The sequence below is a fragment of the Enhydra lutris genome, unplaced genomic scaffold, assembly GCF_002288905.1.
Source record: "Enhydra lutris kenyoni isolate GAN:26980312 unplaced genomic scaffold, ASM228890v2 scaffoldscaffold22, whole genome shotgun sequence".
Classification (NCBI taxonomy): domain Eukaryota; kingdom Metazoa; phylum Chordata; class Mammalia; order Carnivora; family Mustelidae; genus Enhydra; species Enhydra lutris.
Window position 1 is genome coordinate 8,879,176 of NW_019154106.1, and position 25,596 is coordinate 8,904,771.

General features: G+C 48.3%; 2 protein-coding genes across 2 annotated transcripts; one reads left to right on the top strand and one right to left on the bottom strand.

Annotated features, from left to right (window-relative positions):
- Positions 1 to 510: 510 nt before the first annotated feature.
- LOC111149658 (RNA polymerase II subunit G) lies at positions 511 to 4,508 on the bottom strand. Its single transcript, XM_022506857.1, has 8 exons — positions 4,424 to 4,508; positions 4,182 to 4,291; positions 2,352 to 2,511; positions 1,558 to 1,608; positions 1,389 to 1,454; positions 1,181 to 1,252; positions 949 to 982; positions 511 to 729 (listed from the first exon to the last, which is right to left on the bottom strand). Exons 1-8 carry the CDS (start codon positions 4,433 to 4,435, stop codon positions 716 to 718), a joined length of 519 nt encoding a protein of 172 aa, XP_022362565.1. The 5' UTR covers positions 4,436 to 4,508; the 3' UTR covers positions 511 to 715.
- A 12,116-nt stretch (positions 4,509 to 16,624) lies between these two features.
- On the top strand, positions 16,625 to 19,067 carry LOC111149918 (zinc finger and BTB domain containing 3). The gene is made up of 3 exons (XM_022507205.1): positions 16,625 to 16,631; positions 16,810 to 16,901; positions 17,177 to 19,067. Exons 1-3 carry the CDS (start codon positions 16,625 to 16,627, stop codon positions 18,791 to 18,793), a joined length of 1,716 nt encoding a protein of 571 aa, XP_022362913.1. The 3' UTR covers positions 18,794 to 19,067.
- Positions 19,068 to 25,596: the final 6,529 nt, after the last annotated feature.

Consider the following 25,596-nt stretch of genomic DNA (forward strand, 5'->3'; position numbering starts at 1 on the left):
CTGTTTAGTCTTCCAGTCATTTCACGGATTTTGACCATGTCACCCCCTACGGACATTTTAAGCCTGTTCCCATTTTCAGTTCAGCTTAGGGATCGATCAGCATTGAAAGGCCTCCGTTGTCTGTGAAGCCATCCTAGGGAGGGCTGTGTTGGGATCCCGAAGTCTGGGTCATTTCTGTCCTCATTTCCTTCCCCCGACCCAACCATCTCGTCTCCCCTCACGCCCAGCTACACCCTTTGTGTTTAAGGGTGAGGGAAGCGCAAATACTCTACAACTCGATCGGGACTGGGACTGGCTCTAACGACAGCATCATTTGCTGGAAGCCAGAGACCTGACATTAGTGCCTTCTCTTCAGTGAGGTCAACGTCAACCCTCTGCACAAGGGTTTAGTCAGATCCCCTGGGTCACTAGGGCTAACTGAGGCATCAGGCCACCGAAAGAGAGACTAGCAACCAACTGGGCTCCAGCCTTTAAGAAAGAATTGTTCTTACCAAAGAAAGGAGGTAACACTTCCATGAGAACAAGACCTTTATGGTTAGAATGCACAGTCAGAAATCTGGGGAGTGGTTGCTAAGCAGAAGAACCCAGTGTTCTCTGGGGACAAGGAGCCTTCTCTGCCTCCCCACAGCAGCCAGACCGGGCCTCTGGGCTCCATGAAGAGTGTGACTACCACATCTCCTAGATAAGGACCAAACAGAGCAGAGGGTCCCAGTGCTCAGCTCACAAGCCCTGCAGAGAACAGGAAAAGCACATCAGTTGGGCTCAGAGCTTGGGGGCAGCCATCAACCAAGCATTCCTCGTCCCATGAGGCGCATGTCCTGGATCTTCCAAGCAGACAGTCCTGAGTTTTCTTCATCTGCGACTCGGGCATTAAGTCCCACGTCCACCCCCTGCCTTCACACACCCCTTCTCCAGGCAACAACCCTGGATGCATGATCAGGCACTCACCCAAGTAGTCGTCCATCAGAGAGCCAATAGCAAACTGCAGGAGGGAAGGCAGAAAGGACAAAAAGCCTGAGCGAGCGCGGGACTACCCTCTAACCCCCAGCCCCAGGGCTTCTGCCCAGCCATCCCCTCTTCCTTGCAGAAGAGCACAAAATCCCCAGGAACCCTCGGTGGTAAGAAATCAACAGTTCCCACCTCTGCCTGGCACAGGGAAGAGGGCAGGCAAGAGACTCACAATGTCATTCTTGTCCACACGGGTCCCCACAATCTTCAAGCGGATCTCATCGTCCTGCTGAATCACAATGTCCTGGGGAAGAGGGAATGGGATACTCAGATATGGCACCACCCCACCACCGTTCCCCCCGTCCTCCCCCCACAAAGCCAAAATCCCTCAGAGGGCTCATTCCTCTTTCCTCCCTCTCATGCACTTCCTCCCCACCCACCTCATCCATTGTCTTGTAACAGGGTGGGTTGGAGTTGGGGTCAAACTCCATCTCTGATGGGATGGACTGAAAGGAAAGCAAGACTGGTCAGCGCTTTCCACAGGTGCTTCCAGAGATGATCAGGACTGGCGTCTCTCCTCCTTAGTGCCCACAGCATGCCCAGACTTACATGTCGAGAGATGAAGCAGGACATAGGTCCGATTTCTGTGAAGAGCCCCACCTAGGAGGACAACGAGTTTTTGAGGCTTTGTCTCTTATCCCCCAACTCTTGTAAGCTTCCCAACTTTATCTGACACCTAATAATCTTCATGTTTTAAGGGAACCTGGGTGGCTCAGAGGGTTAAACCTCTGCCTTGGGCTCAGGTCATGATCTCAGGGTCCTAGGATCGAGCCCCGCATCGGGCTCTCTGCTCAGCGGGGAGCCTGCTTCCCCCTCTCTCTCTGCCTACTTGTGATCTCTGCCAAATAAATAAAAAATCTTAAAAAAAAAATCTTCATGTTTTGAAACCACTCTGAATGGTATCATCTGCTTTCATGTCTCTCTTCTGCCAAGATTTCATTTTAAGTGAAACAAATACAGGCCAATCAAGGCCCAAGGCCTGGGACTTGTCAGTCCACAATTTGAACACTTATGGATCACATGACCTTGGCCACTAGACTTACGTTCTCCACACGGAGGCTTCTATACAAAGGAGTAAAAGCACACGCCTGTCATTGTGAGGTTTTGCGCTGGACCTGGCCCAAGTAAGTACTCAACCAATGGAGGCTGCCACTGGTGACTACTCATTCTGACTTATAGGACCCCGAGGGAGGCAGCACTGAGATTACTGTACCATTTGACAGGTGAGGAAACTGGAAGCACAGAGTGACTTAGCCAAGAACACAGAGTGAGCAAGAGTAGTTGAGACCCATCTCCCATCTTCTAAGCAGCCACCCAACTGCCTCCGCTCTGTATGGTCTCACCTTGTTGACTTGAGTGACAACAGCATCCACAACCTCCCCTTTAAAGGGCCGGAAAACAATGGCCTTGTACTTAACCGGATAAAGAACAAATCCTCGGCCTGGCTGGATCACACCAGCACCAATATTGTCAATGGTGGTGACAGCAATTACAAAGCCATACCTGTAAGGAAGGGAAAAAGAAAGGCACTGTGTGGACAAGAGCCTCTAAAACCATCTGCAACAAGACGGTGGGCATGGGGGTTAGGGGACAGCACAAATGGAAGGAGATGGAACCCCTGCCCGGAGAACTTAATGCCGGAGAGAAGACACGATACCGATCAGTATCTATAATGCCAAATGCTGCTCTCATAATTTCACAATAAATATCCAAGGAGGCTGTGGTCCTTGAGCCAAGAGACCTCAATCTTGGGGATGCCTCAATCACATAAGAAAAACTTACTAAATCTGTGTTTTAGATTCCCAGGCCTGTCCCCAGTCTTGATGCTGTCTGGATGAGATGAGGTTCAGGAACTTGCATGTGCATTTTTATTTTTATTTTTATTTTTTTTTAAGATTTTATTTATTTATTTGACAGAGAGAGAGATCACAAGTAGGCAGAGAGACAGAGAGGGGAGGGGAAGCAGGCTCCCTGCTGAGCAGAGAGTGCGGAGGTGGGACTCGATCCCAGGACTCTGGGATCATGACCTGAGCTGAAGGCAGAGGCTTAACCCGCTGAGCCACCCAGGCGCCCGCATGTGCATTTTAAAAAAGATTTTATTTATTTGAGAGAGAGAGGACGAGGCAGGAGGAGGGAGGAGGAGACTCCCCACTGAGCACGGAGCCCCACATGCAGCTCCAATCCAGGACCGTGAGTTCAAGACCTGAGCCCAAGTCAGACACCTAACCTACTGAGCCACCAGGCCCCCTGCCTGTGTTTATTCCCATGTGGGAGGCCCAAGTACCCACAGCCCAGGGCTCATCCCAGCTCATTCACATCACCATGTGAGTGGCCTTCTCTGCAGAGCCCAGAGATGTGCCATGCCAGGTCCTTTGGTTCTGTGGGATAGAAAAAACCAGAAGAGGGGCGTCTGGGTGGCTCAGTCTTTAAGCAACTGCCTTTGGCTCAGGTCATGATTCCAGGGTCCTGGGATCCAACCCCGAGTTAGGCTCCCTGTTCTGTGGGAAGTCTGCTCCTCCCTCTCCCAATCTCCCTGCTTGTGTTCCCTCTCTCGCAGTCTCTGTCATATAAATGGATAAAAATTTAAAAAAAAAAAGAAGAAGAAGAAGTCGTAAGAATCACAGGGAGAGGGGGCACCTGGGTGGCTCAGTGGGTTAAAGCCTCTGCCTTCAGCTCAGGTCATGATCCCAGGGTCCTGGGATCCAGCCCCGCATCGGAGGAAGCCTGTTTCCCTTCCTCTCTCTCTGCCTACTTGTGCCTACTTGTGATCTCTGTCAAATAAATAAGTAAAATCTTAAAAAAAAAAAATAAAAAATCACAGAGGGGGAACAGACACAGGAACAATGATTAGGCTGTGAGCCCCATGAGCGCTGGCCTCATTCTATCTTCTTGGCTGCATTGTCCCCGGGCCCAGCCCAGAACCTAGCACACAGCAGGAGCTTTAAAAATGTTTGTGGCATCAACGAAATGACCAAATCTCTGCTTAAGGGAGACAGTCTTATGATCCAGCTTTGCAGACAGCGCCGCGGGAACCCAAAGGAAGCAAGTGCCTGCGTGGGGTGCCTGAGAGGGAGAGGGTTCCGCAGGGTAGGTAGCAGGTCCTTGCGGACCTATAGGAGTTGGGGAGAGGCTGGAAGCATCGCGCGCCTCGGCACGAAGGGCGCGGCACTCACTTGCCGGTGCAAGTCCCCTCCACCTCCGTGAAGAGCTTCTGCTTTACGGTGTTGAGCAGGTTGGGGCCGAAGTAGCGCGGGTGCAGCAGGATCTCGTGCTCCAGGGAGATCTGAGGGAAAAGTGGGATGGACACCAAGTAAGGCGCTGTAGGGACATGGGGTCAGGAGCAACTCCTTGACCCGGCGCCCGCTTAACTCTTCCTCTCAACCCTGCCCTCGCCGCCACCCGGTGCTCCGCTTACGTGATAAAACATGTTCCCAGCGGGGACCCAACAGCGACTAAACCCACACCTGCCCAAGCAGACGCTCCTCCCGCCCAACCGGAAACACACTTAGCCTCCCCGAACCTGCTTCCGGGCCTGCCCTAGAGAAGTGGGCGGGACTCTGCCCCCTCCGTGGACCCAATTGGACATCGCTATCGTAGGCGGGGATTCCGTGGACCCCGCCCCCTTTCGCCACGCCCACCAGCGGTCCAACCTCTTGGCTCGCAAGTTAACAGTGTCTGCCCTAGAGTGGATGCTAAGTAAATAAGTATTTTCTACTTTGTTTTATTTTATTTATTTATCTGAAAGAGAGAGAACAAGCAGGGGCAGCGGCAGGTAGACGGAGAAGCAGGCTCCCCGCTGAGCAAGGAGCCCCATGTGGGACTGGATGCCATGACCCCGGGACAGGGAACCCAGCCGAAGGGGGGCACTTATGGACTGAGCCACCCAACCGCCCCAGATAAATACTTTCAAACGGAATTAATTAGCTAATAAAAGACAACATGAATAAAGCGCTTTAGCAAAATGCATTCCTACAGCAAATATTTGAAGGCTGCTTTCATACAGTAACCATAGTAAGTAGCTTTTTACAGCAACCCCACCAGGCAAGCTTTACCAATGAGGGCCCAGGCCCAGAGGGTTGAGGTCACTTGAGGGTTACTCAGGGGCGGGATTCAAATTCTCGACGTCCGACCCCAAGACTCTTGCATATTTGGGCATTCCAGATTTTCTTGCAGGCATTCCTTCAGCAAATGTGGAGTACCCACTCCTTGCCTGCAGGTCATTAGAAGATGAAGCAGCCAAAATCAGAGCCCAGAATGCAGCGCTCTCTCCGGGTGTGAGGAACCAGGTCCCCTTTCCCCTCCCCCAACACACACACACCAGGGGCTTAAAGAATTGATGAGCCTTTGTCAGTTCCTTCAACTCTGCCCACTTTTTTATAGACAGTGCCTTTATTAAACTCACTTCAATTAACCAGAGTAAGCATGCCATCTGTTCCCTGCTGAGACCCTGACTGATTAAAGGGCAATGCAGGGCGCCTGGGTGGCTCAATTGGTTGGGTGACTGCCTTCGGCTCAGGTCATGATCCCAGAGTGCTGGGATCGAGTCCCACATCGGGCTTCCTGCTCCATGGAGAGTCTGCTTCTCCCTCTGACTTTCTCCCCTCTCGTGCTCTCTCTCACTGTCTCTCTTTCAAATAAATAAATAAAATCCTTTAAAATAAAAGAGTAAATTATTAAAAAAATAAAATAAAATAAAAAAATAAAGGGCAATGCAGAAAAAGGGCAGAAGCCACCAGAGACACAGACCCCTGAGAAAGGCTTAACAAGAGCCTCAGTTTCTAGAGCCAGGACAATCCTTGTGGCCTTGAGCCAATGCCCAGCACCTAAGCTTTTTTACGTTGTAAATGGGCCTGACCCATCCTCCTGCAAGAACAGAGACTTCTGTTTCCTCAGAGGGTTCATACACCAGTTCCCATGGACATTGCCCATTTCCTAAAATTGTTGAGCCCACCAGTCTGCCTCTCAGACTCCATGGATCCCCTTTGGAGGATCGGGCAAGGAAGCAAATAAATGGGCCTCAGCAGTCCTAACTTCTCTTTCCAGCCAGCCTCTCCTCAAAGGCAACTTTTGTTTTGTTTTTTTTTTATTTAAATTAAATTATTTAACATACAGTGTATTACTGATTTCAGTGGTAGAGGTCAGTGATTCATCAGTCTCATATAATACCCAGTGCTCAGGGGTTCCTGGGTGGTTCAGTGGGTTAAAGCCTCTGCCTTCAGCTCAGGTCACAATCGCAGGGTCCTGAGATCGAGCCCAGCATCGGGCTGTCTGCTCAGCAGGGAGCCTGCTTCTCCCTCTCTCTCTACCTGCCTCTCTGCCTACTTGTGATCTCTGTCTGTCAAAAAAAAAAAAAACAAAAAACAATGCTCATCACATCACATGCCCTCCTTAATGCCCATCACCCAGTTACCCCATCCCCCACCCCTACAGAAACCCTCAATTTGTCTCCTAGAGTTAAGAGTCTCTAATGGTTTGTCTCCCTCTCTGATTTTGTCTTGTTTTATTTTTTCCTCTTTCCCTATGATCCTTTTGTTTTGTTTCTTAAATCTCACATATGAGCGAGATCATATGATAATTGTCTTCCTCTGATTGACTTATTTCACTTGGCATAATACCTTCTAATTCCAACCACATCCTTGCAAGTGGCAAGATTTTAATTTTTTGATGGCTGAGTAGTATTCCATTGTGTGTGTGTGTGTGTGTGTGTGTGTGTGTGTGTGTGTATACATATATATATATACACACCACATCTTTTTTTAAAAAAAGATTTTATTTTTTTTGACAGACAGAGATCACACACAAGTAGGCAGAGAGGCAGACAGAGAGAGAGGGGGAAGCAGGCTCCCTGATAAGCAGAGAGCCCGATGTAGGGCTCAATCCTAGGAACCTGAGATCATGACCTGAGCCCAAGGCAGAGGCTTTAATCTACTGAGCCCCCCAGGTGCCCCAGCACCACATCTTCTTTATCCATTCATCTGTTTGTGGACATCTGGGTTCTTTCCATAGTTTGGCTATTGTGGACCCCTCAAAGGTAACCTTAAGGACAATGGGGTGCTAGAACAAGCTACAAGAGCAGCTTTTTTTTTTTTTTTTTTTTTTTTTTTTTGGCAAGCAGCAAAGCAAGGTTTGTCGAGCAATATCAAAGTGGTAGTACAACCTTCCCCAGGGGGAAGGGGACCCGAAGAGGTTGCCTCCAGTTTCTAAGTCTAGGGGTTTTTACGGGCTTATTGGCAGGCAGGTTCATCTGATTAACCCTCTGTGTCTGTCACCCAATCAGGCTTTTGTCACCTGTCATATGGGAAAGAGTGGAGGACTCCTTCCAGAGCACCGTAAAATCCTTTAAAGAGTGGTTTCCTCTTAAGGTGGGGGTGGGCCCTTGTTCCTGCCTGCCTGCCTTGCAATTATCCTTCATCGTTTCCTCCTCTGAAGAGGTAACCCTAACTACTGTCAGGGAAAAAAGGTGACGACCAATCGAAGCTACTTCCTGCTGGTCAGGGGCATGGATGGGACGGCAGTCAGGGCTCCTCTCATCCGGATCTGTCACGGGGTCCCCTGCAGGTGTCTAGTTTGATCTCCATGTGAGGCTCCTTCTGAACCACCACCATTTGGAGTTCAACGACCTTTATTCTGGAAGATCTAAAGTGGGTCAGGGCATTTAGGAGGCAAGGCCAAATGCACAATGCAAGACGGAGTACAGCCAGGGGTCCAGCGAGAAATAGAGCATGTTTTCATGAACTCCCCACATGCTGTGAGGAGACAGCAGGCAAAAGGAAAAAGACTTATCTGTGTCTTCTTGCCTCAAGCCTAGTTTGAGGTCCTCACTAGGTTCACAGAAGGATTTTGGTTCCTTGTTGTTAGGCCCCACTGGGGACCAGTGTTTGACTAGGAATGATGGATCTGGAACGGTGGCTCTAGGCTTCACTTAGCTATCAGAGTTGCTGACACCCCTGTGTGTGGGCCTTCCCAGACCAGCCCTTAACAAGCACTTGGTCCCCAGGGCGAAATGGGAGAAGTCAGTTATTTTGGGGCTGGCAGTTAGGAAGCTCTTTGCAAGAGGGATGAAATGAGTAAAGCCCAAAACCTCGGATACTCCCTCTGTTACCACTCTGAAGGGACTGCGGGAGTCCAAACTGATGTGATGGGGTCCATGATCAAAGGAGCGAGACTGATACAAAGCGAAGGTCAAGCAAAGCTTTATTTTGTGCCAGCACCGAGAATCAAACGGACTGGTGGGGGCTGTCTCTTAAGGAGAGAGCGATGACCCCCAGCTTCACAGACTAGCTTTTATAGAGCAAAGGCCATGTGGTTGAGCCTGGCCAATGAGATTGTCTTCACCCAGCAGGACTTGTCCTTGCATTCCGGGCTGTTATCTCTACCTGACCTGACCCGTCCTTGTATTTGGGCTCAGTTATCACGGACTGGCCGACCATATTTTACTGGTTTCCCAGACTTGCTTTTAAGTAAGTTCTCCTAGGGGGTGGGGGCAGGGTCAGTTTAAGTTTTACTGCATAAACAACAAAATGGCTGTTTAACCGAGATGGAGTCACTCTGACTAAGTAGGTCCCTACACAAACCAAGGCATTTACAAGTCCCTTTATCACTTCCAAGCATTTTTTTTTTTAGAGACAGTGCACGTGTTTGATAGGGGGCGGGGGCTCGAGCGTACAACCCCAAGTTCAAGTTGCATGCTCTGCCGACTGAGCCACCAAGTGCCCCCAGCCAGTTCTTATTATTTCAGAAATTTTGCAAGCCAGCTGTTAAATACAGCCTTTATTAAGCATTTAATGCTGTTTATTATTATAACTTACAATTAAATTAATTGTACTAAAAAAAAAAAAAGGCTAGGGTGCCTGGGTGGCACAGTTAGTTAAGTGTCCAACTCTTGGTTTTGGCTTAGATCATGATCTCATTGTTGTGAGATCAAGCCTCCTGTAGGGCTCCCTGCTCAGCATGGAGTCTACTTGAGATTATCTCTCCCCCTCCCCCATCCCTCCCCTTCATGCTCTCTCTCATGAATGAATGAATGAAAAAAAAAATATGTGTGTATATATACACACATATTTTTTTTTAAAGGCAGAGGTGATATTTTTTTGTTTTTTGGTTTTTTGTTTGTTTCTATTTTTGGAATGTTGATGAGGTTGGTGGGGTCCAGAGTTGATGTCCAGAAAAGAATTCTTGAGATGTCTTAGGTGCAAAAAAAAAAAAGTGGTTTTATTAAAGCACAGGGACAGGACCGCTGGGCAGAAAGAGCTGCCACTGATAGGGTTGGACTGTGAGGAACGACAGTTTACAACCTTGGAGCTGGGGGGAAGTAAAGATAAGGGAAATTCTAAAAGGACTTTCATATGCTAAAGAAGACTCAGGATCCTGGAGGAATGTTATAATCTGCCTATTTCAAGTATTTGTCAGTGGGCTGCAATTTATAAGGACATTTAATTTTTTAAAGATTTTTATTTATTTATTTGACAGACAGAAATCACCAGCAGGCAGAGAGACAGGCAGAGAGAGAGAGAGGGAAGCAGGCCCCCCCGCCGAGCAGAGAGCCCGATGTGGGGCTCAATCCCAGGACCCTGGAACCACAACCAGAGCTGGAGGCAGAGGCTTTAACCCACTGAGCCACCCAGGCACCCCATAAGGACATTTAATTTTATCTACATTTCTTTCTGCTTTTGTTTCCCACAGCAGAGTTATAGATGAAGCAAGTTTGGCAATGCACTGGTAATTGCTGAAGCCGGATGATGGGTGATACTGGTTTCTTACATGTCTCCTTCTGTTTGTGTTGGACATTGTTCGTAATAAAAAGTTAGGGAAAAAACCCAAAGGTAATTATGATAATTGTAATTTATAATAAGAAATACATATTTGGTCTTCTCCATTCCTGGCCCAGAGCTCCTAAAAGACTTAGAGTTTCCTAAGTGATAACAGTGTTAAAAGGTGTCTTCTTGATACTCATAACAAACCCCTCTCAAACCCAAGTTTATGTTAATGAGATGACATCTGAAAATCACCTAGTAATAGGGACTGGGTGCTGGGGGAACCAACCTGATGACTGAAAGGTTGGATCTTTCTGTCTCAACCCCTGACCTCCAGGGAAAGGAGAGGGGCTGGAGGTTGAATCCTTGACCTTTGGCCAACCAGTTCATCCATGGTGTGTGTGTAATGAGGCCTCCATGAAAACCGAAAAGGATGGGGTTCAGGGAGCTTCTAGATCAGCAAATACCTGAAGACACTGGTTGAGTAGTGCCCTAAAAGAGAGCCTAGAAGTTCCATACCCTTTTCCCATACCTTGCCCTATGCATCTCTTCCTGAGTTATATATCCTTTTTTTTTTTTTTTTTTTAAATTTGACAGACAGAGATCACAAGTAGGCAGAGAGGCAGGCAGAGAGAGAAAGAGGAGGAAGCAGGCTCCCCGCAGAGCAGAGCGCCCGACGCGGGGCTCGATCCCAGGACCCTGGGACCATGATCCGAGCCGAAGGCAGAGGCCTCAATCCACTGAGCCACCCAGGAGCCTCTATATATCCTTTTATAATAAACCTGTAATCTAGTAAGTGCAATGTGTCTTTATATTTCATGAACCACTCTAACAAATTGACTAAACCCAAGAAAGAGTCTTTGGAGAATGTATAGCCAGTAGGTGAGAAACTCAGGTGACAATGTGGACTTCCAGTTGGCATCTACAGGGGGGAGGGGGTAGGGACAGGGAACATTCTGACAGGACTGAGCCCTTAACCTGTGGAACCCCATATTATTACCATGCAGATGGTTTCAGAATTGAACTGAATTGTAGGACACTCAGCTGGTGTTTGAGAATTACTTGATATGCATGTGTGGGGGGGAAACAAAAACACTGTATTTAGAGTCAGAATTATTAATAGATACTTACTACTCATCAGTTCCTGGGCCTGGGGTGCCTGGCTGGTTCAGTTGGTAGAGCATATGACTCTTGATCTTGGGGTTATAAGTTCAAGCGCCATGTTGGGCAGAGAGATTTCTTTCTTTCTTTTTTTAAAAGATTTTATTTATTTATTTATTTATTTATTTATTTATTTGACAGACAGAGATCACAAGTAGGCAGAGAGGCAGGCAGAGAGAGAGGAGGAAGCAGGCTCCCCGCTGAGCAGACAGTCTGATGAGGGGCTTGATCCCAGGACCCTGAGATCATGACCTGAGCCGAAGGCAGAGGCTTTAACCCACTGAGCCACCCAGGCTCCCCTGGGTAGAGAAATTTCTTTAAAGAGTGCAACAAATGGGCGCCTGGGTGGCTCAGTGGGTTAGGCCGCTGCCTTCGGCTCAGGTCATGATCTCAGGGTCCTGGGATCGAGTCCCGCATCGGGCTCTCTGCTCAGCAGGGAGCCTGCTTCCCTCTCTCTCTCTGCCTGCCTCTGTCTACTTGTGATCTCTCTCTGTCAAATAAATAAATAAAATCTTTAAAAAAAATAAAAAATAAAAAAATAAAGAGTGCAACAAAATCTTAAAAAAAACCCTCATCTCTTCCTAGTTATTTTCCCACAGTTTACTATTATCAATGCTCTTGCGTTAATTTACACCTATTGTGTCTGTGTGGTATGGTAAAATCCTATAATTGCATAAGCAGGCTAAATCCAGTTGCTCTGATATCTTCACCAGCACTTGACACTGTCAGCAAGGCTTGTTTATTTAGCTATTCTAGTAAATGCGTAGTAGTAGCTCATTGTAGTTTTAATTTTCACTTCCCTAATGACTAATGATGTTGAACATCTTTTATGCACTTATTTGCCAAGACTGATGCATCCAAGACTCAAGTCTAATTATTTCCCTCCCTTTTTGTAACCCAATGGCTTCCCAGGGTAAAAGAGGGCTGTGGCCTCCATTTTGACCTCAAACTTTCTAGTTGGGGTCTTCATTCCAGCAGGTCTCTGGGCTCAAGTGGAAGACCCTGAGGGCAAAGCATCCCTTGATGGAAACCGAAACTACCCCTTCACGCAGCAGGGACTCTCCTGAGCCCACAAAACCCCACCCATGATTGCCGGCAAGACAGTGATCCCTTTGACCTTCTCCGCCTACCTCCCCTGACCCACCTTCCTTTGTCTCGCATTTTCCTTATACAAACGTGGGAGTATTTTCAGCACTTTGGAGACAGTCTACAGTCTTTGAGATGGTAATCTTCTGTCTTCCCCAGTGTTAGCCTCCCTGAAACTCCTTTTTTGTTTCACCACCTCCTGTTTCTCTGCTTTTGGATTTTGTCAGCAAAGACTGGCTGAACCTGTTCTGTCTCTGAGCTCCCCAGGCCTGGGTTGGCCTTGATACATTTTCCCCAAGCCCTGATCCTTTTGCTTCCAAAGCCTCGGGATCAGAGAGAGACAAGCTAGGATGGAAGAGAACAGCATTGGCTACCAATCAGCTGTACTGAGATTTGGCACACAAAGAAAGTCTATTGGAAGATTCAGTTATCATTTGCTAACTCTCTCTCTCTCTTTTAAAGATTTTATTTATTTATTTATTTGACAGAGAGAGAGAGATCACAAGTAGGCAGACAGGCAGGCAAAGAGAGAGGGAGAAGCAGGCTCCCTGCTGAGCAGAGAGCCCGATGTGGGGCTTGATCCCAGGACCCTGAGACCAGGACCCTGAGACCAGGACCTGAGCCAAAGGCAGAGGCTTAACCCCCTGAGCCACCCAGGAGCCCCTGCTATCACTTTTTTGAGAGGAGCCCTTGTGATGTCAGTCACTGTTTCCTAAAGACCAACTGTAGTAGCAGGTCCTGCTGGAGGGCGATCTCTGAGCAAGACCATCCATCCCTGCTGCCCCTCTTCCTGGTTCTGGACTCCTCCCTCTGTGCCACCTGTTCTTCCAACAACTAGGATACTCCTGCCCCCAACCAAGTCTAAATCCTCTGGCCATTGGTATTACAACAACCCTGAAAACCACCCTACAGACACTCTAGGAAGATAGATATACAGAATGGTTAGGGGTATGGTTTTGCAGGTAGTCTTAAACTCAATCTCAGCTCTGCCTTTTATTTTATTTTATTTTTTAAAAGATTTTATTTTGATAGAGATCACAAGTAGGCAGAGAGGCAGGCAGAGAGAGAGGGAGGGAAGCGGATTCCCCACTGAGCAGAGAACCCGATGCCGGGCTGGATCCCAGGACCCTGGGATCATGACCCGAGCTGAAGAGAGAGGCTCTAACCCACTGAGCCACCCAGGCGCCCCCAGTTCTGCCTTTTATTAGCCGTGTGACCTTGGCCAAGTTCTGTAACCAAGGTGAAGCTGTCATTTCTCCTTAATAGAGAGCAGAAAGACTATTTTGGAATTAGAGATTATATCTTTAGTATGCCGTTAGCCCTTAACAAATGCTAAATAAATGGTAGATGGTTATCTAACTTCTACTAATACACAAATACATAGAAGCAAAGCTTTTCAAGCTTTTTTCTTGGGGGAAAATTGATACTGTAAGTATGACGTTTCTTTTGGTATTTATTTATTTACTAAGATTTTTTTAAAGATTTTTATTTATTTATTTGACAGAAAGAGAAAGAGAGAGAGGTCACAAGTAGGCAGGCAGAGAGGGAGGGGGAAGCAGGCTCCCTGCTGAGCAGAGAGCCTGATGCAGGGCTCCATCCCAGGACCCTGAGATCATGAACTGAGCCAAAGACAGAGGCTTAACCCACTGAACCACCCAGTTCCCCCTAAGATTTTATTTTTGTAACCTCTATGATAGTCATTGGGTGTCTGCCTTTGGTCGTGGTCCCCGGGTCCTGGGAGCAGGGAGCCTGATGCAGGGCTTGATCCCAGGACCCTGGAAGGTCCTGGAAAGGAGTTGCCCAACCAACTGTGACACCCAGGCACCCTGAAACATGGCAAATGTAAAGCTAAAACAAGAAATTTCAGGGGTGTCTGCCTGGCTCAGTCAGTAGAGCATGTGATTCTTGATATCAACGTCATGAGTTTAAGCCCCATGATGGACACAGAGCTTACATGTAAAAAAAATTTTTTTTAACCTAGGTCCAGTAGGCATAGCAATCCCAGAGTGTGGCACACACTCAGTCTTTGTGCCCAAACTCTGACTCACCTTCATTCTGATCTCTTCTGAACCTGTAGAGACCAAACTGCTTCACCTTCCTGAACAGCCTATGTTCTTTACTGCTTACCAACTCCAGCAGTCCTCTACTATACAGGGGGGATCCCTCTAGTCCCTTGGTTTTAAATATACCATCTATATACTGATGACATTCCCCAACATGTATCTCCAACCCCAACATTCCCCCTGATCTTCAGGCTCACAAGTCTTTTTTTTTTTTTTTTTTTAAGATCTATTTATTTATTTGACAGATCACAAGCAGGCAGAGAGGCAGACAGAGAGAGACAGGAGGAAGCAGGCTCTCCACTGAGCAGAGAGCCGGATGTGGGGCTTGATCCCAGGACCCTGAGATCATGACCTGAGCCGAAGGCAGAGGCTTTATTTAACCCACTGAGCCACCCAGGCGCCCCCAGGCTCACAAGTCTTAACTGGCTAAGAGGAAGCTCTACTTAAAGGATCAGAAGCAGAACTCTTGATTTCCCATTGCCCGCCTGTCAGAAAATGGTTCTACCAGCCATACCACTGCTCATGCCAAAATTTTTACTTTTTTTTTCTCTTGTTCCTAACTTCCTACCCTTGCTTTAGCAAATTCTGTCGACCTAGCATTTCTCTCCAGCTACATCCACCACTACATTTATCAAGGCACCATCATTTCCTCTGGGACCATTCCCACACCTTCCTCCCTGCTCCCACTTTGATCCCCTATGCTTCCTTCTCCACTGAGTCATCAGGATAAGCCTCTAAAGAACTAGAATCCTATCAGAGCATTCCTCTACTTAAAACCCATCAATGGGGGCACCTGGGTGGCTCAGTGGGTTAAGCCTCTGCCTTTGGCTCAGGTCATGATCTCAGGGTCCTGGGATCAAGCCCCACATTGGGCTCTCTGCTCAGCGGGGAGCCTGCTTCTCTCTCTCTGCCTGCCTCTCTGTCTACTTGTGATCTCTCACTCTCTCTGTCAAATAAATAAACAAAATCTTAAAAAAAAAAAACAAAAACATAACCATCAATGGCTTCCCATCCCACTCAGAGTAGAACACAAAGTTGTCTCCGTAGCCAATGAAATTCCATGCACTAATACCTGTGTGAGGCATTTTCTTTGCATAATCAACACAATATCTCATAATAGCTTGAAAACCGAAGCAGATGTGAGAATCCACCTGCATTCTATTAAGCCAGACATTAAAGAAATTTGGGGAAATATACAAAATTGCTACTAATTATCACTACATTTTTTTGTTTTGAAAATATATTTTCCCCAAAAATGATATGTTGCTTACATTAATTTTAATTTCTATGCAATATAGTGTGGCTTGGAGGGTATCTTGAAAAGATGGGATCTCGGGGCGCCTGGGTGGCTCAGTGGGTTAAGCCTCTGCCTTCGGCTCAGGTCGTGATCCCGGGGTGCTGGGATCGAGCCCCGCATCGGGCTCTCTGCTCAGCAGGGAGCCTGCTTCCTCCTCTCTCTCTGCCTGCCTCTCTGCCTACTTGTGATCTCTCTCTCTCTCTGTCCAATAAATAAATAAAATCTTTAAAAAAAAAAAAAGAAAGAAAGAAAAGATGGGATCTCAAGCCAAGGTCAATATGGCCCACAGGGCTCAAGTACAAGGATGAAAGTTGATTAATGTCCTTAATTTCTGGTTAGGTCTCATGGAGGGCTTGGCTGCAAGACAATGCGAAGATACTTAGTGTGGTGGGTGAAGGGGTGAAAAGGGGTGAAGTGCACTGAGTTACCCCTATGGAAACCCTGTCAACACACTGCCCCCTGGTCAGAGAAGAGACAGGTATCGGTAACTCCCAATTAATACCCCTTCTTCTGCTGGTTACCTAGGTACCCTCAAAAGATTTATTCAGAAGCAATCACACTCAAAGGGGGAAAAAAAAAAGCCAAAAAAAAAAAAAAGAAAGAAAGAAAAACCCTCAAAACAAAAACAAAAACCATGCTACCATGTTCTTGGAGCTTAGTCGGTGGAGCGTATGATCCTTGGTCTCAGGGTCCTGAGTAAACGCTTCATGTTGGACATCGAGTCTACTTTTTTAAAAAAGTGGCGGGGGTTGTAACCACACTCTTTATTCTCCTATTTTCCTGTGCTGGTAAATTTTAAGGCCATGCCCCCACTCCCTCCCTTCCATCAGCACCTCCAAGGCCCCTGCAGACACAGAGAAGGGCACTCTAATCTCTTCATTGTAAATTGACTACAGGAATTAGGCTAAGGACCGTATGATCAGGTGAAAGGACACCACCATTTCTGACCCAGGGGTCTGGAGCCATCAGATTAGGGTTTTGGGGTTCTCCCTTTCCCAGCCACCCTGAGCACAACACCTTGCAGAGCCGCGGGCCTCGAGCCCAAGCCAGAGGACTTTGCGCTCATCTCCATAGTGCCGCTCCCCGCCCTCCTACCGCCGCAGGTAGATGAAGCTCAGCCAATCACGAGGTCTCTGGGGCAAAGAAGGCGGGACGACGAGGAAAAGTTTAGGACAGGAGCGCCAACCAATCCTGCGCCTAGCTTCCGGAGTAACGGCCACCGGCACCCACTTGCAGACGCCGCTCAGAGCTGGGGGATGGTTAGTGGACAGTGAACCAATCCGTGCCGAGGGAAGGCCAATTTTAGCCAATTAAAATTGAGGAGGTGGGAGGGGGCGGAGCTCGCCGGTGGTTTCTCGCTGGTGGGTGAGGGATCGGCTTTCTCTGCTAGTTCCCACCCTAGGACTTCTTAGCCCCTGGAAGGCGAGAGAGAGAGGCTCAGGGGAGTTCTTGGAGTGGGGCGTAGAGGTACCTCCCGGGAAGGCCTGGAAGCAAAAAAGACTCCTAGTTGGGGAAGCTGCTGGAAGCCACTGGGTGGGCATCGAGGAAGCGTAGGCTGGTTAGGGGGCGGGACTTCCGGGGCGTGGCTTTACGAGCGGGGGCGGGGCCTGCTGCTAAGGTTGAGCCGAAGGGGCGGGGCTAAAAGATCACTGGGTGTGACCTAGGAGAAAGAAGGGTAGTAGTTTCAGCGGGCGTTTTGGGGCCAGGACGGTGTTGCCAGAGGTTGTGGGGCGGCAGGTGAAATCTCAGGCTGAGGTGAAGGTTGCTGGGGAGGTTAGCTGCCCTAACCTACTGTCCTCTCTTCCCAGGGAGCCACTGGTGGGGCCCTTCCTAGGGTCCTTTTCCCTTCGTGGGGTGCTATGGAGTTCCCAGAACACAGCCAGCAGCTGTTGCAGAGCCTGCGAGAGCAGCGGTCCCAGGGTTTCCTCTGTGACTGCACCGTAATGGTGGGTAGCACCCAGTTCCTGGCCCATCGGGCTGTGCTGGCCTCCTGCAGCCCGTTCTTCCAGCTTTTCTACAAAGAGCGGGAGCTGGACAAGAGGGATCTGGTGTGCATCCACAATGAGATTGTCACGGCCCCAGCGTTTGGGCTGCTTCTGGACTTCATGTATGCTGGCCAGCTGGTCCTGAGGGGTGATACCCCTGTGGAGGATGTGCTGGCGGCTGCCAGCTACTTGCACATGAATGACATCGTTAAAGTGTGTAAGCGGCGGCTGCAAGCCCGGGCCCTGGCTGAGGCAGACAGTACCAAGAAGGAGGAGGAAACCAACTCACAGCCCCCTAGTTTGGAGTTTTTGCCCACTTCCCGTGGCCCCCAGCCTTCGTTGGCATCTGCCGAGACATCAGGCCACTGGGGCAAAGGGGAATGGAAAGGCCCTGCAGCTCCCTCACCGACAGTCTGTCCTCCAGATGAGCCACCAATGCCCGGGGGGGCTGACACGACCCAGCCTGGCGTGGAGGTCGACTCCCCACATCTCCGGGCACCTCCTGCACCAGTGGCTGATGTCTCCCTCGCCAGCCCCAGTAGCTCCACAGAGACCATTCCTGCAAACTACTTGTCTTCAGGCCTTCCAACAGTTTCGGCAGAGCCTCTGGCTCCCCTTGATGTGGGTACTGAGAGTCTGAGGATGGTGGAACCAAGGGGTGCTGGGGGAACACTGCAAGGCTTCTATCCTCCTGCTCCAGCAGCTGCCCTGGTCCCAGTCCCGGTTCCATCGCAGGCTCCAGCGCCCGCGGAAGCTGAACTGGTCCAGGTGAAAGTAGAAGCTATTGTGATTTCTGACGAGGAGCCCGATGTGTCCGAGGAACAGCGTCAGGGGCCCGAGGGACTGTTCCCGCCCGGGGGAGCAATGTATGGTGGACAGCCCCCTCAGCCAGAGGCTTTTGAGGAGCCGCGAGCAGCCGGACTGGAGGAGGTGGGGCCAAGTGACCACTTCCTGCCCCCGGATCCTCACCTACCCTACCATTTGCTGCCAGGTCCCGGGCAGTATCCCCGAGGACTGGTGACATCGCCCTTGCCTGCGCCCGCGGCCCTGCATGAGCCACTTTACCTGCCTTCTGAGTATGAAGCAACCCCGGGAAGTTTTGGGGTTTTTACCGAGGACGTGCCCACTTGCAAGACATGTGGGAAGACCTTCTCATGTTCTTACACACTAAGGCGACACGCCACGGTGCACACACGCGAGCGACCCTACGAGTGCCGCTACTGTCTGCGCAGCTACACCCAGTCAGGGGACCTCTACCGACACATCCGCAAGGCTCACAATGAGGACCTGGCCAAACGCAGCAGGCCGGATCCTGAGTCCGGCCCCCTCCTGGCGGTGCAGCCCCTCCACGGCTCCCCGACAGCAGACAAGCAGAACGGCGGTGGCGGTGGCGGTGGTGGAGGGCCACCTAAAGATTCTGTACTCGGCCCCAAAAACTGACACCTGCAGGAGCATCATAAGCCGATGCTAGGCCTGCTCTTGCCATCATTAGGGGGCAGCAGAGACTGGAAGCTTTTTCTTTTCCCATGCTGTGGGAACAGAATGAACCTCTTGCGCAGGCAGGAGATTTCCCACCGGTTTCTCTTTACGCAGCCAGACAGCAGGACTTTCTGGAGCGGGTGCATCTCGGTCAGCTCCTCTCCAAGGGCACTGGGAATTTTTCTGAGCTGTAATTGCTTCCCACCCTGCCTCCTGGACCATAAAGCTAGCAGTGAAAGTATCTCTTTGGACCGGTGTCGGCTGGTTTATTCCACAAACCTGTGTGCCTCCTGATTCTTTCATACTTTTCCTGCCAATCTTTTAGGAAGCTGACATCTGTACCTGGGGTAGGGTTCAAGGTCAGGTTGCTTTTGAGGGGAAAAAGTGGGACAGGCAGAGGGCAATATGGATTTGACTTAGGAGAAGTGTACTAATGAGGGAATCGTACCCAGTGATGGTTTATCGTTGTAGTTGAGCTCCCGTGTCCTGGGCTGTACTGAGGACTTCATAAAAATCCTTAATTCTCAACAACTTTATGAGGTATTAGCACTCCCCTCCCCTTTCCTTTTTCCACAGGCAAGGAAATGTGAGACCCAAAAATCAGGTTAACCTACTGCGGGTCACAGGGCGAGTTAAGGGGCAAACCAGAGTTTGAGTCATGGGCTTCAAACACCATGCCCACTGTGCTGGGTTAGAACGTTGTTGAGAAAACCAGCAGTTTTCTTGTTCATCCTCATGAGTGTTTGGCTTTGCTCCCTTACCCCTTTGCCTCTGCTTCCATTATAGAAAGTCTGTGGGTGACTGTTTCAGCAACAGACACTGTTACCGATGACTTGAAATCGTTGCCTGTGTGTCCTGATGTGGGTTGAGGTCCCTGAAGATGAACCCGAAGGCAGAAAACACGAAGCTCTGGGGTGATGGGTTTTGCGGAGAGGAGGAGGAAGGCCTGTGGTATGGGAAAGATGGGGGCTTGGGAAAAATGAAAGCAAGGAACTCCAGATGACACAATCTTAAAGTTCTTTAGTCCAACTCCCTCACCTGAAAGGCATGAGGATGGCCTCGAGAAGTCAGATTACTCGGTTGTGGTCGCACAGTGGTTACTGGCAGTAGAGACCCCAGAGAAATGGGGGTCTCGGGTGTGGAGGTGGGTTCTGGGAGCTCTGGGCCGGTAGCAGAAGGGGCCGCTCTTCTGTTCTCTGTGAACAGTGGTGCTATAGGGTAGGAGGGCTCCCGAAAAACACTTCTTGATTCTGCACATAAGGAATCTGGTGCAAAAAAAGCAACAAGGAAGAGTTGGAGAAGATGAAAATGAGTCACTTTTCTGAATTTTTCTCTCTTTTTGTATTTATCTGTCCTCCTCTGCATTGTAAGCTCTTGCCGGCAAGCTTCTGTTTCTGAGTTAGAGGAAGGCGGACCAAACATCAGAGGTTTGGCCAAAGGAAACTCCATATCTGGGGCATTGAGGGAAGCAAACCATTGATGCTTAACATTTTCACAGCTGAATGAATTCTATGCCTTTCACTTCCTTGTGTTAGAATAACCTTTTAGTTTCCAAATGGCTAATTTTATTTGTGCAAATATATATTCCCACTTTAATTCCTTGGCATCAGTAACAAGGCAAGACATACATACACCCGATAAGTTCTAGCTGAGTGGAGCACCTTTTCCAACGTCTTGCCTAGAGTAACTATTGGTTGCCTAAAAACAATCAGTTGCCTTTAAAAGGGTAAATTTTGGCCACCTGGGTGATTCAGTCAGTTAAGCATCTGCCCTCCGCTCAGGTCATGATCCCAAGGTCCTAGGGTTGAGCCCCGCATTGGGCTCCCTGCTCAGCGGGGGAGTCTGCTTCTCCCTCTGCCCCTCCTCCACTTGTGTTATCGAACGTGCTCTCTCTTTCCCTTTTTCTCTCAAAATTTTTATTTTTTTATTCATTTTTTTAAAGATTTATTTATTTATTTATTGGTCAGTGAGAGAGACAGCAAGAGAGGGAACACAAGCCCGGGGAGGAGGAGAGGGAGAGGCAGGCTCCCTGCTCAGCAGGGAGCCCGATGCCGGGGCTTGATCCCAAGACTCTGGGATCATGACCTGAGCCACCCAGGCGCCCCTCAAATAAAATTTTTAAATAAAAGGATAAATTTTGGGGCGCCTGGGTGGCTCAGTGGGTTGGGCCGCTGCCTTCGGCTCGGGTCATGATCTCAGGGTCCTGGGATCGAGTCCCGCATCGGGCTCTCTGCTCAGCGGGGAGCCTGCTTCTCTCTCTCTCTCTCTGCCTCTCTGCCTACTTGTGATCTCTGTCAAATAAATAAATAAAATATTAAAAAAATAAAAATAAAAATAAAAAAATAAAAGGATAAATTTTATGATATGTGAATTGTATAATAATTATATATGTGGAAAGAAAGAGGGGTGCTTGGGTGGCTCAATTGGTTAAGCAGCTGCCTTCTGCTTAGGTCATGATCCCAGGGTCCTGGGATGGAGCCCCACATTGGCCTCCTTGCTCCTCGCTCAGCAGGGAGTCTGCTTCTCCCTCTCTCTCTGCCTGCCTGCTGCTCCCCCTGCTTGTGCTCTCTCTGTGTCAAATAAATAAAATCTTAAAAAAAGAGGTAACTTGGGGCGCCTGGGCGGCTCAGTGGGTTAAAGCCTCTGCCTTCGGCTCAGGTCATGATCCCAGGGTCCTGGGATCGAGTCCTGCATCGGGCTCTCTGCTCAGCAGGGAGCCTGCTTCCCGCCCTCTCTCTCTGCCTGCCTCTCTTCCTGCTTATGATCTGTCAAATAAATAAATAAAATCTTTAAAAAAAAAAAAAAGAGGCACCTAGGTGGCTCAGTTGGTTAAGCAGCTGCCTTCAGCTCGGGTCATGATCCCATAGTCCTGGGATTGAGCCCCACATCAGGCTCTCGGTGGGGAGCCTGCTTCCCCTTCTCTCTCTCTGCCTGTCTCTCTGCCTACTTGTGATCTCTGTCTGTCAAATAAATAAATAAATAAAATCTTTTTAAAAAAATCTTTTAAAAAAGGGGGTGGGGAGAAAAAATAAAATCAGTTGCCTCAGAACATCAATTCCTAAAAGCAAGACATTATATGGTGTCTACATGTATATATCATGCATAGTATTTCTCTAGACAGTCTGGAAAACAGTAACCATTGTTACAGTCTTGGCCATGTGTAACACCTAAAGAGGATCTGTTGCTTGGTGTGGTTCTCCTCCAGAGCCAGCATTCACTTTCAGCTTCCAGCATGAGACGCCAATTTCCCTGGCAGTGGAAATTAGGAATCTGTGAGATGTTGAAGGCAGCCAACAGCCAACACGAAAGGCCACGGTTGTCTCACTGTATATGCTGGTCACCAGGAACAGTCTCTACCGGTCTATAGAGGTGTGAGCTATAGAGAATTTTCTCATTTCCGGGGTTCTCAATGGTCTCCTCCGTGAATTCAAGGAACCACAGGTGAGCTCATCCAGCCCGTAGACCAACATTGGCTCCTCCTATTGCCAGTGTGAAACCCCTGCTTGAAGAAGAACCTGGGGCGCCTGGCTGGTTCGGTCGGTGGAGCTTGTGACTCTTGACCTCAGGGTCATGACTTCAAGCCCTACATTGTGTATAGAGATTAAATAAATAATCATAAAAAACAGAACTCATTATCCCCAGAGGAAACATAGTCTATCGCTGGACAGTCCTAATTTTTGGATAACGCTGCATTTTACTGAGCCAGAATCAGCCTCCTTTTATGAGGGTAAGGGTCAGGCTCCAGCCTACCAAGAGTTTCACCCTGAAATTTTATTTTTGAGCTATAAGCGGATTTAGTTTTCAGACAACCACCTTTTGCTCTCCAGCTTCAGAGATACAATTCTTTTAAGATTTTTAATTTTGTTTTAAGTAATCTCTATGCTCAGCGTGGGGTTCGAACTTACAACCCCAAGATCCGGAGCTGCACACCATACTGACTGAGCCAGCCAGGTGACTCTAGAGCTTTAATTCTAATTTAGGATTTTAATTCTTTTCTTTCTTTCTTTTTTAAAAGATTTTATTCATTTATTTGAGAGAGAGAGAGAGTGAGAGAGAGCATGAGAGGGGAGAAGGTCAGAGAGAGAAGGAGACTCCCCATGGAGCTGGGAGCCCGATACAGGACTTAATCCAGGCCTCCAGGATCATTACCTGAGCCGAAGGCAGTAGCTTAACCAACTCAGCCACCCAGGTGCCCCCTCCCCCTTTTTTTAAAATTTAAAATCTTTTCTTAACTGGCAGTTTTGTAAGAGTATGATTTCATTTGCTGCCTATTGTGTCTTCAATCACCAGACATTTGGCCAGACTTAGCTTCACAAAAGTCACCTTTTCAGTTCTTTGCTTTGGATTTCCATTTTATTTATCTATTTTTGTCTTGCTTTAGAGAAGAGTGTGTGTGCGTCTGCACAAGGCTGGGGATTGGGTGTGGGTGGGGGGAAGGGGCAGAGGGAGAGGGAGAATCTCAAGCAGGTTCCACATCCAGTGTAAAGTCCAATGTGGGGCTCTATCTCAGGACCCCAAGATCATGACCTGGGCCAAAATCAAGAGTCAGATGCTTAACCAATTGAACCACCCAGGCATCCCAACTATTTATTTTTTTAAGTGATCTCTCTGCCCAACATGGAGCTCAAACTCAGAGATAAGTTGTGTGCTTGACTGACTGAGCCACCCAGGTGCCCCTGAATTTCAATTTTAATGTCGCCAAAGCCAATGTTTCCAAAGATGATTTACCTGGAGATATACTATTTTTATTGTAAAATATATTTACTTTTCTGGGTTTTGTTTTGTTTTGGCAAATGATATGAAATCTTCCAAAGTCCCCTACCCAATTATCAGTAAATGATTTTGGCATGCACCTCTAAAGGAATTCTTAATATATTTATTTTTAAGATTTTATTCATTTATTTGAGAGAGAGAAAGTGACTGAGAGAGAGTACAAGCCGGGGGTTAGAGGCAGAGGAAGAGGGAGAAGCAAACTCCCCACTGATCAGGGAGCCTGATGTGGGGCTCGATTCAGGACCCTGGGATCGTGACCTGAGCCAAAGGCAGCTACTTCAAGGACTGAGACACCGAGGCACTCCTAAAAGAGCTCTTAAAAAACAACAACAACAACAACCAGGGGCACGTGGGTGGCTCAGTGGGTTAAGCCTCTGCCTTCGGCTCAGGTCATGATCCCAGAGTCCTGGGATCGAGCCCCGTATCAGACTCTCCGCTCAGTGGGGAGCCTGCTTCCCCTCTCTCTCTCTGCCTGGCTCTTTGCCTACTTGTGATCTCTGTCTGTCAAATAAATAAATAAAATCTTAAAAAAAAAACAACAACAAATACTGAATACCATAGTCACACTCAACAAAACTGGCAAAGATCCTTTTCTCCACCCCAACAATTCTGGTTCAAATTTATCTCATAAACTTATTTATTTATTTATTTATTTATATATTTTTTAAAGATTTTATTTATTATTTATTTGACAGACAGAGATCGTAAGTAGACAGAGAGGCAGGCAGAGAGAGAGAGAGGGAAGCAGGCTCCCCGCTGAGCAGAGAGCCCAATGCGGGACTCGATCCCAGGACCCTGAGATCATGACCTGAGCCGAAGGCAGAGGCCTTAACCCACTGAGCCACCCAGGCGCCCTCATAAACTTATTTATTCTTAAGATCTTCTTTTAAAGATTTTTAAAGATTTTTTTTAATTAAAAGATTTTATTATTATTTTGACAGAGAGAGCGCATGCGCAACGGGGAGGGGCAGAGGGGGTTGGAGAAACAGACTTGCCCTTGACCAAGGAGCCCAATGTGGGACTTGATCCCAGGGTCCCAGGATCGTGACCTGAGCCTAAGGCAGATGCTTAACAGACTGAGCCACCCAGGTACCCCTAAAGATTTTATTTATTTTTTAAGATTTTATTTATTTATTTATTTGAGAGAGAATGAGTGAGAGAGAGCATGAGAGAGGAGAAGGTCAGAGGAAGAAGGAGACTCCCCAAAGAGCTGGGAGCCCGATGCAGGACTTGATCCTGGAAGTCCAGGATCATGACCTGAGCTGAAGGCAGTCGCTCAACCAACTGAGCCACCCAGGTGCCCTAAAGATTTTATTTGTAAGTAATCTCTATACCCAGGATGGGGCTTGAACCCACAATCCTGAGATCTAGAGTCATACTCTAACTAGCCAGCCAGGCACCCTTATCTCAAACTTTCAGTTGTTTTGGTTTTTGTTTTTTTTTTAAATAGAAGATTTCATTTATTTATTAGAGAGAGAAAGAACAGCACACACACACAAGCAGGGGGAGGGGCACAGGGAGAGGGAGAAGCAGGCTCCCCCCTGAACAGGAAGCCAGACGTGGGACTCGATCCCAGGACCCTGAGATCATAACCTGAGCTGAAGTCAGAGGCTTAACCAACCCAGGTGCCCTCAGTTGTTTTGTTTTCAAATCAGAATCCAAATCCAGAATTCAAATCAGAATCAGAGTCACATTTGTTTGGTTGTCTTAAGCCTTTTTTAATCTATAAGTTCTTTTCTCCTTTTCCCTGCATTTTATTTTATTATTTTTTTTTTAAGATTATTTATTTATTTGACAGACAGAAATCACAAGTAGGCAGAGAGGCTGACAGAGAGAGAGGAGGAAGCAGGCTCCCTGCCAAGCAGAGGGCCTGATGCGGGACTCGATCCCAGGACCCTGGGATCATGACCTGAGCCAAAGGCAGAGGCTCAACCCCCTGAGCCACCCAGGCACCCCTTCCCTGCATTTTAAAAAAAGATTTTATTTATTTA

What these genes read in the sequence shown, in the direction of transcription:
- LOC111149918 (XM_022507205.1), top strand. An exon ending in AAGCTGCTGGAAGCCACTGG is followed by an intron (nt 16,902 to 17,176) that starts GTGGGCATCGAG and finishes CTCTCTTCCCAG; the next exon opens with GGAGCCACTGGTGGGGCCCT.
- LOC111149658 (XM_022506857.1), bottom strand. An exon ending in CCTGCTTCATCTCTCGACAT is followed by an intron (nt 1,455 to 1,557) that starts GTAAGTCTGGGC and finishes CTTTCCTTTCAG; the next exon opens with TCCATCCCATCAGAGATGGA. An exon ending in GTGTGGACAAGAATGACATT is followed by an intron (nt 983 to 1,180) that starts GTGAGTCTCTTG and finishes TCCCTCCTGCAG; the next exon opens with TTTGCTATTGGCTCTCTGAT.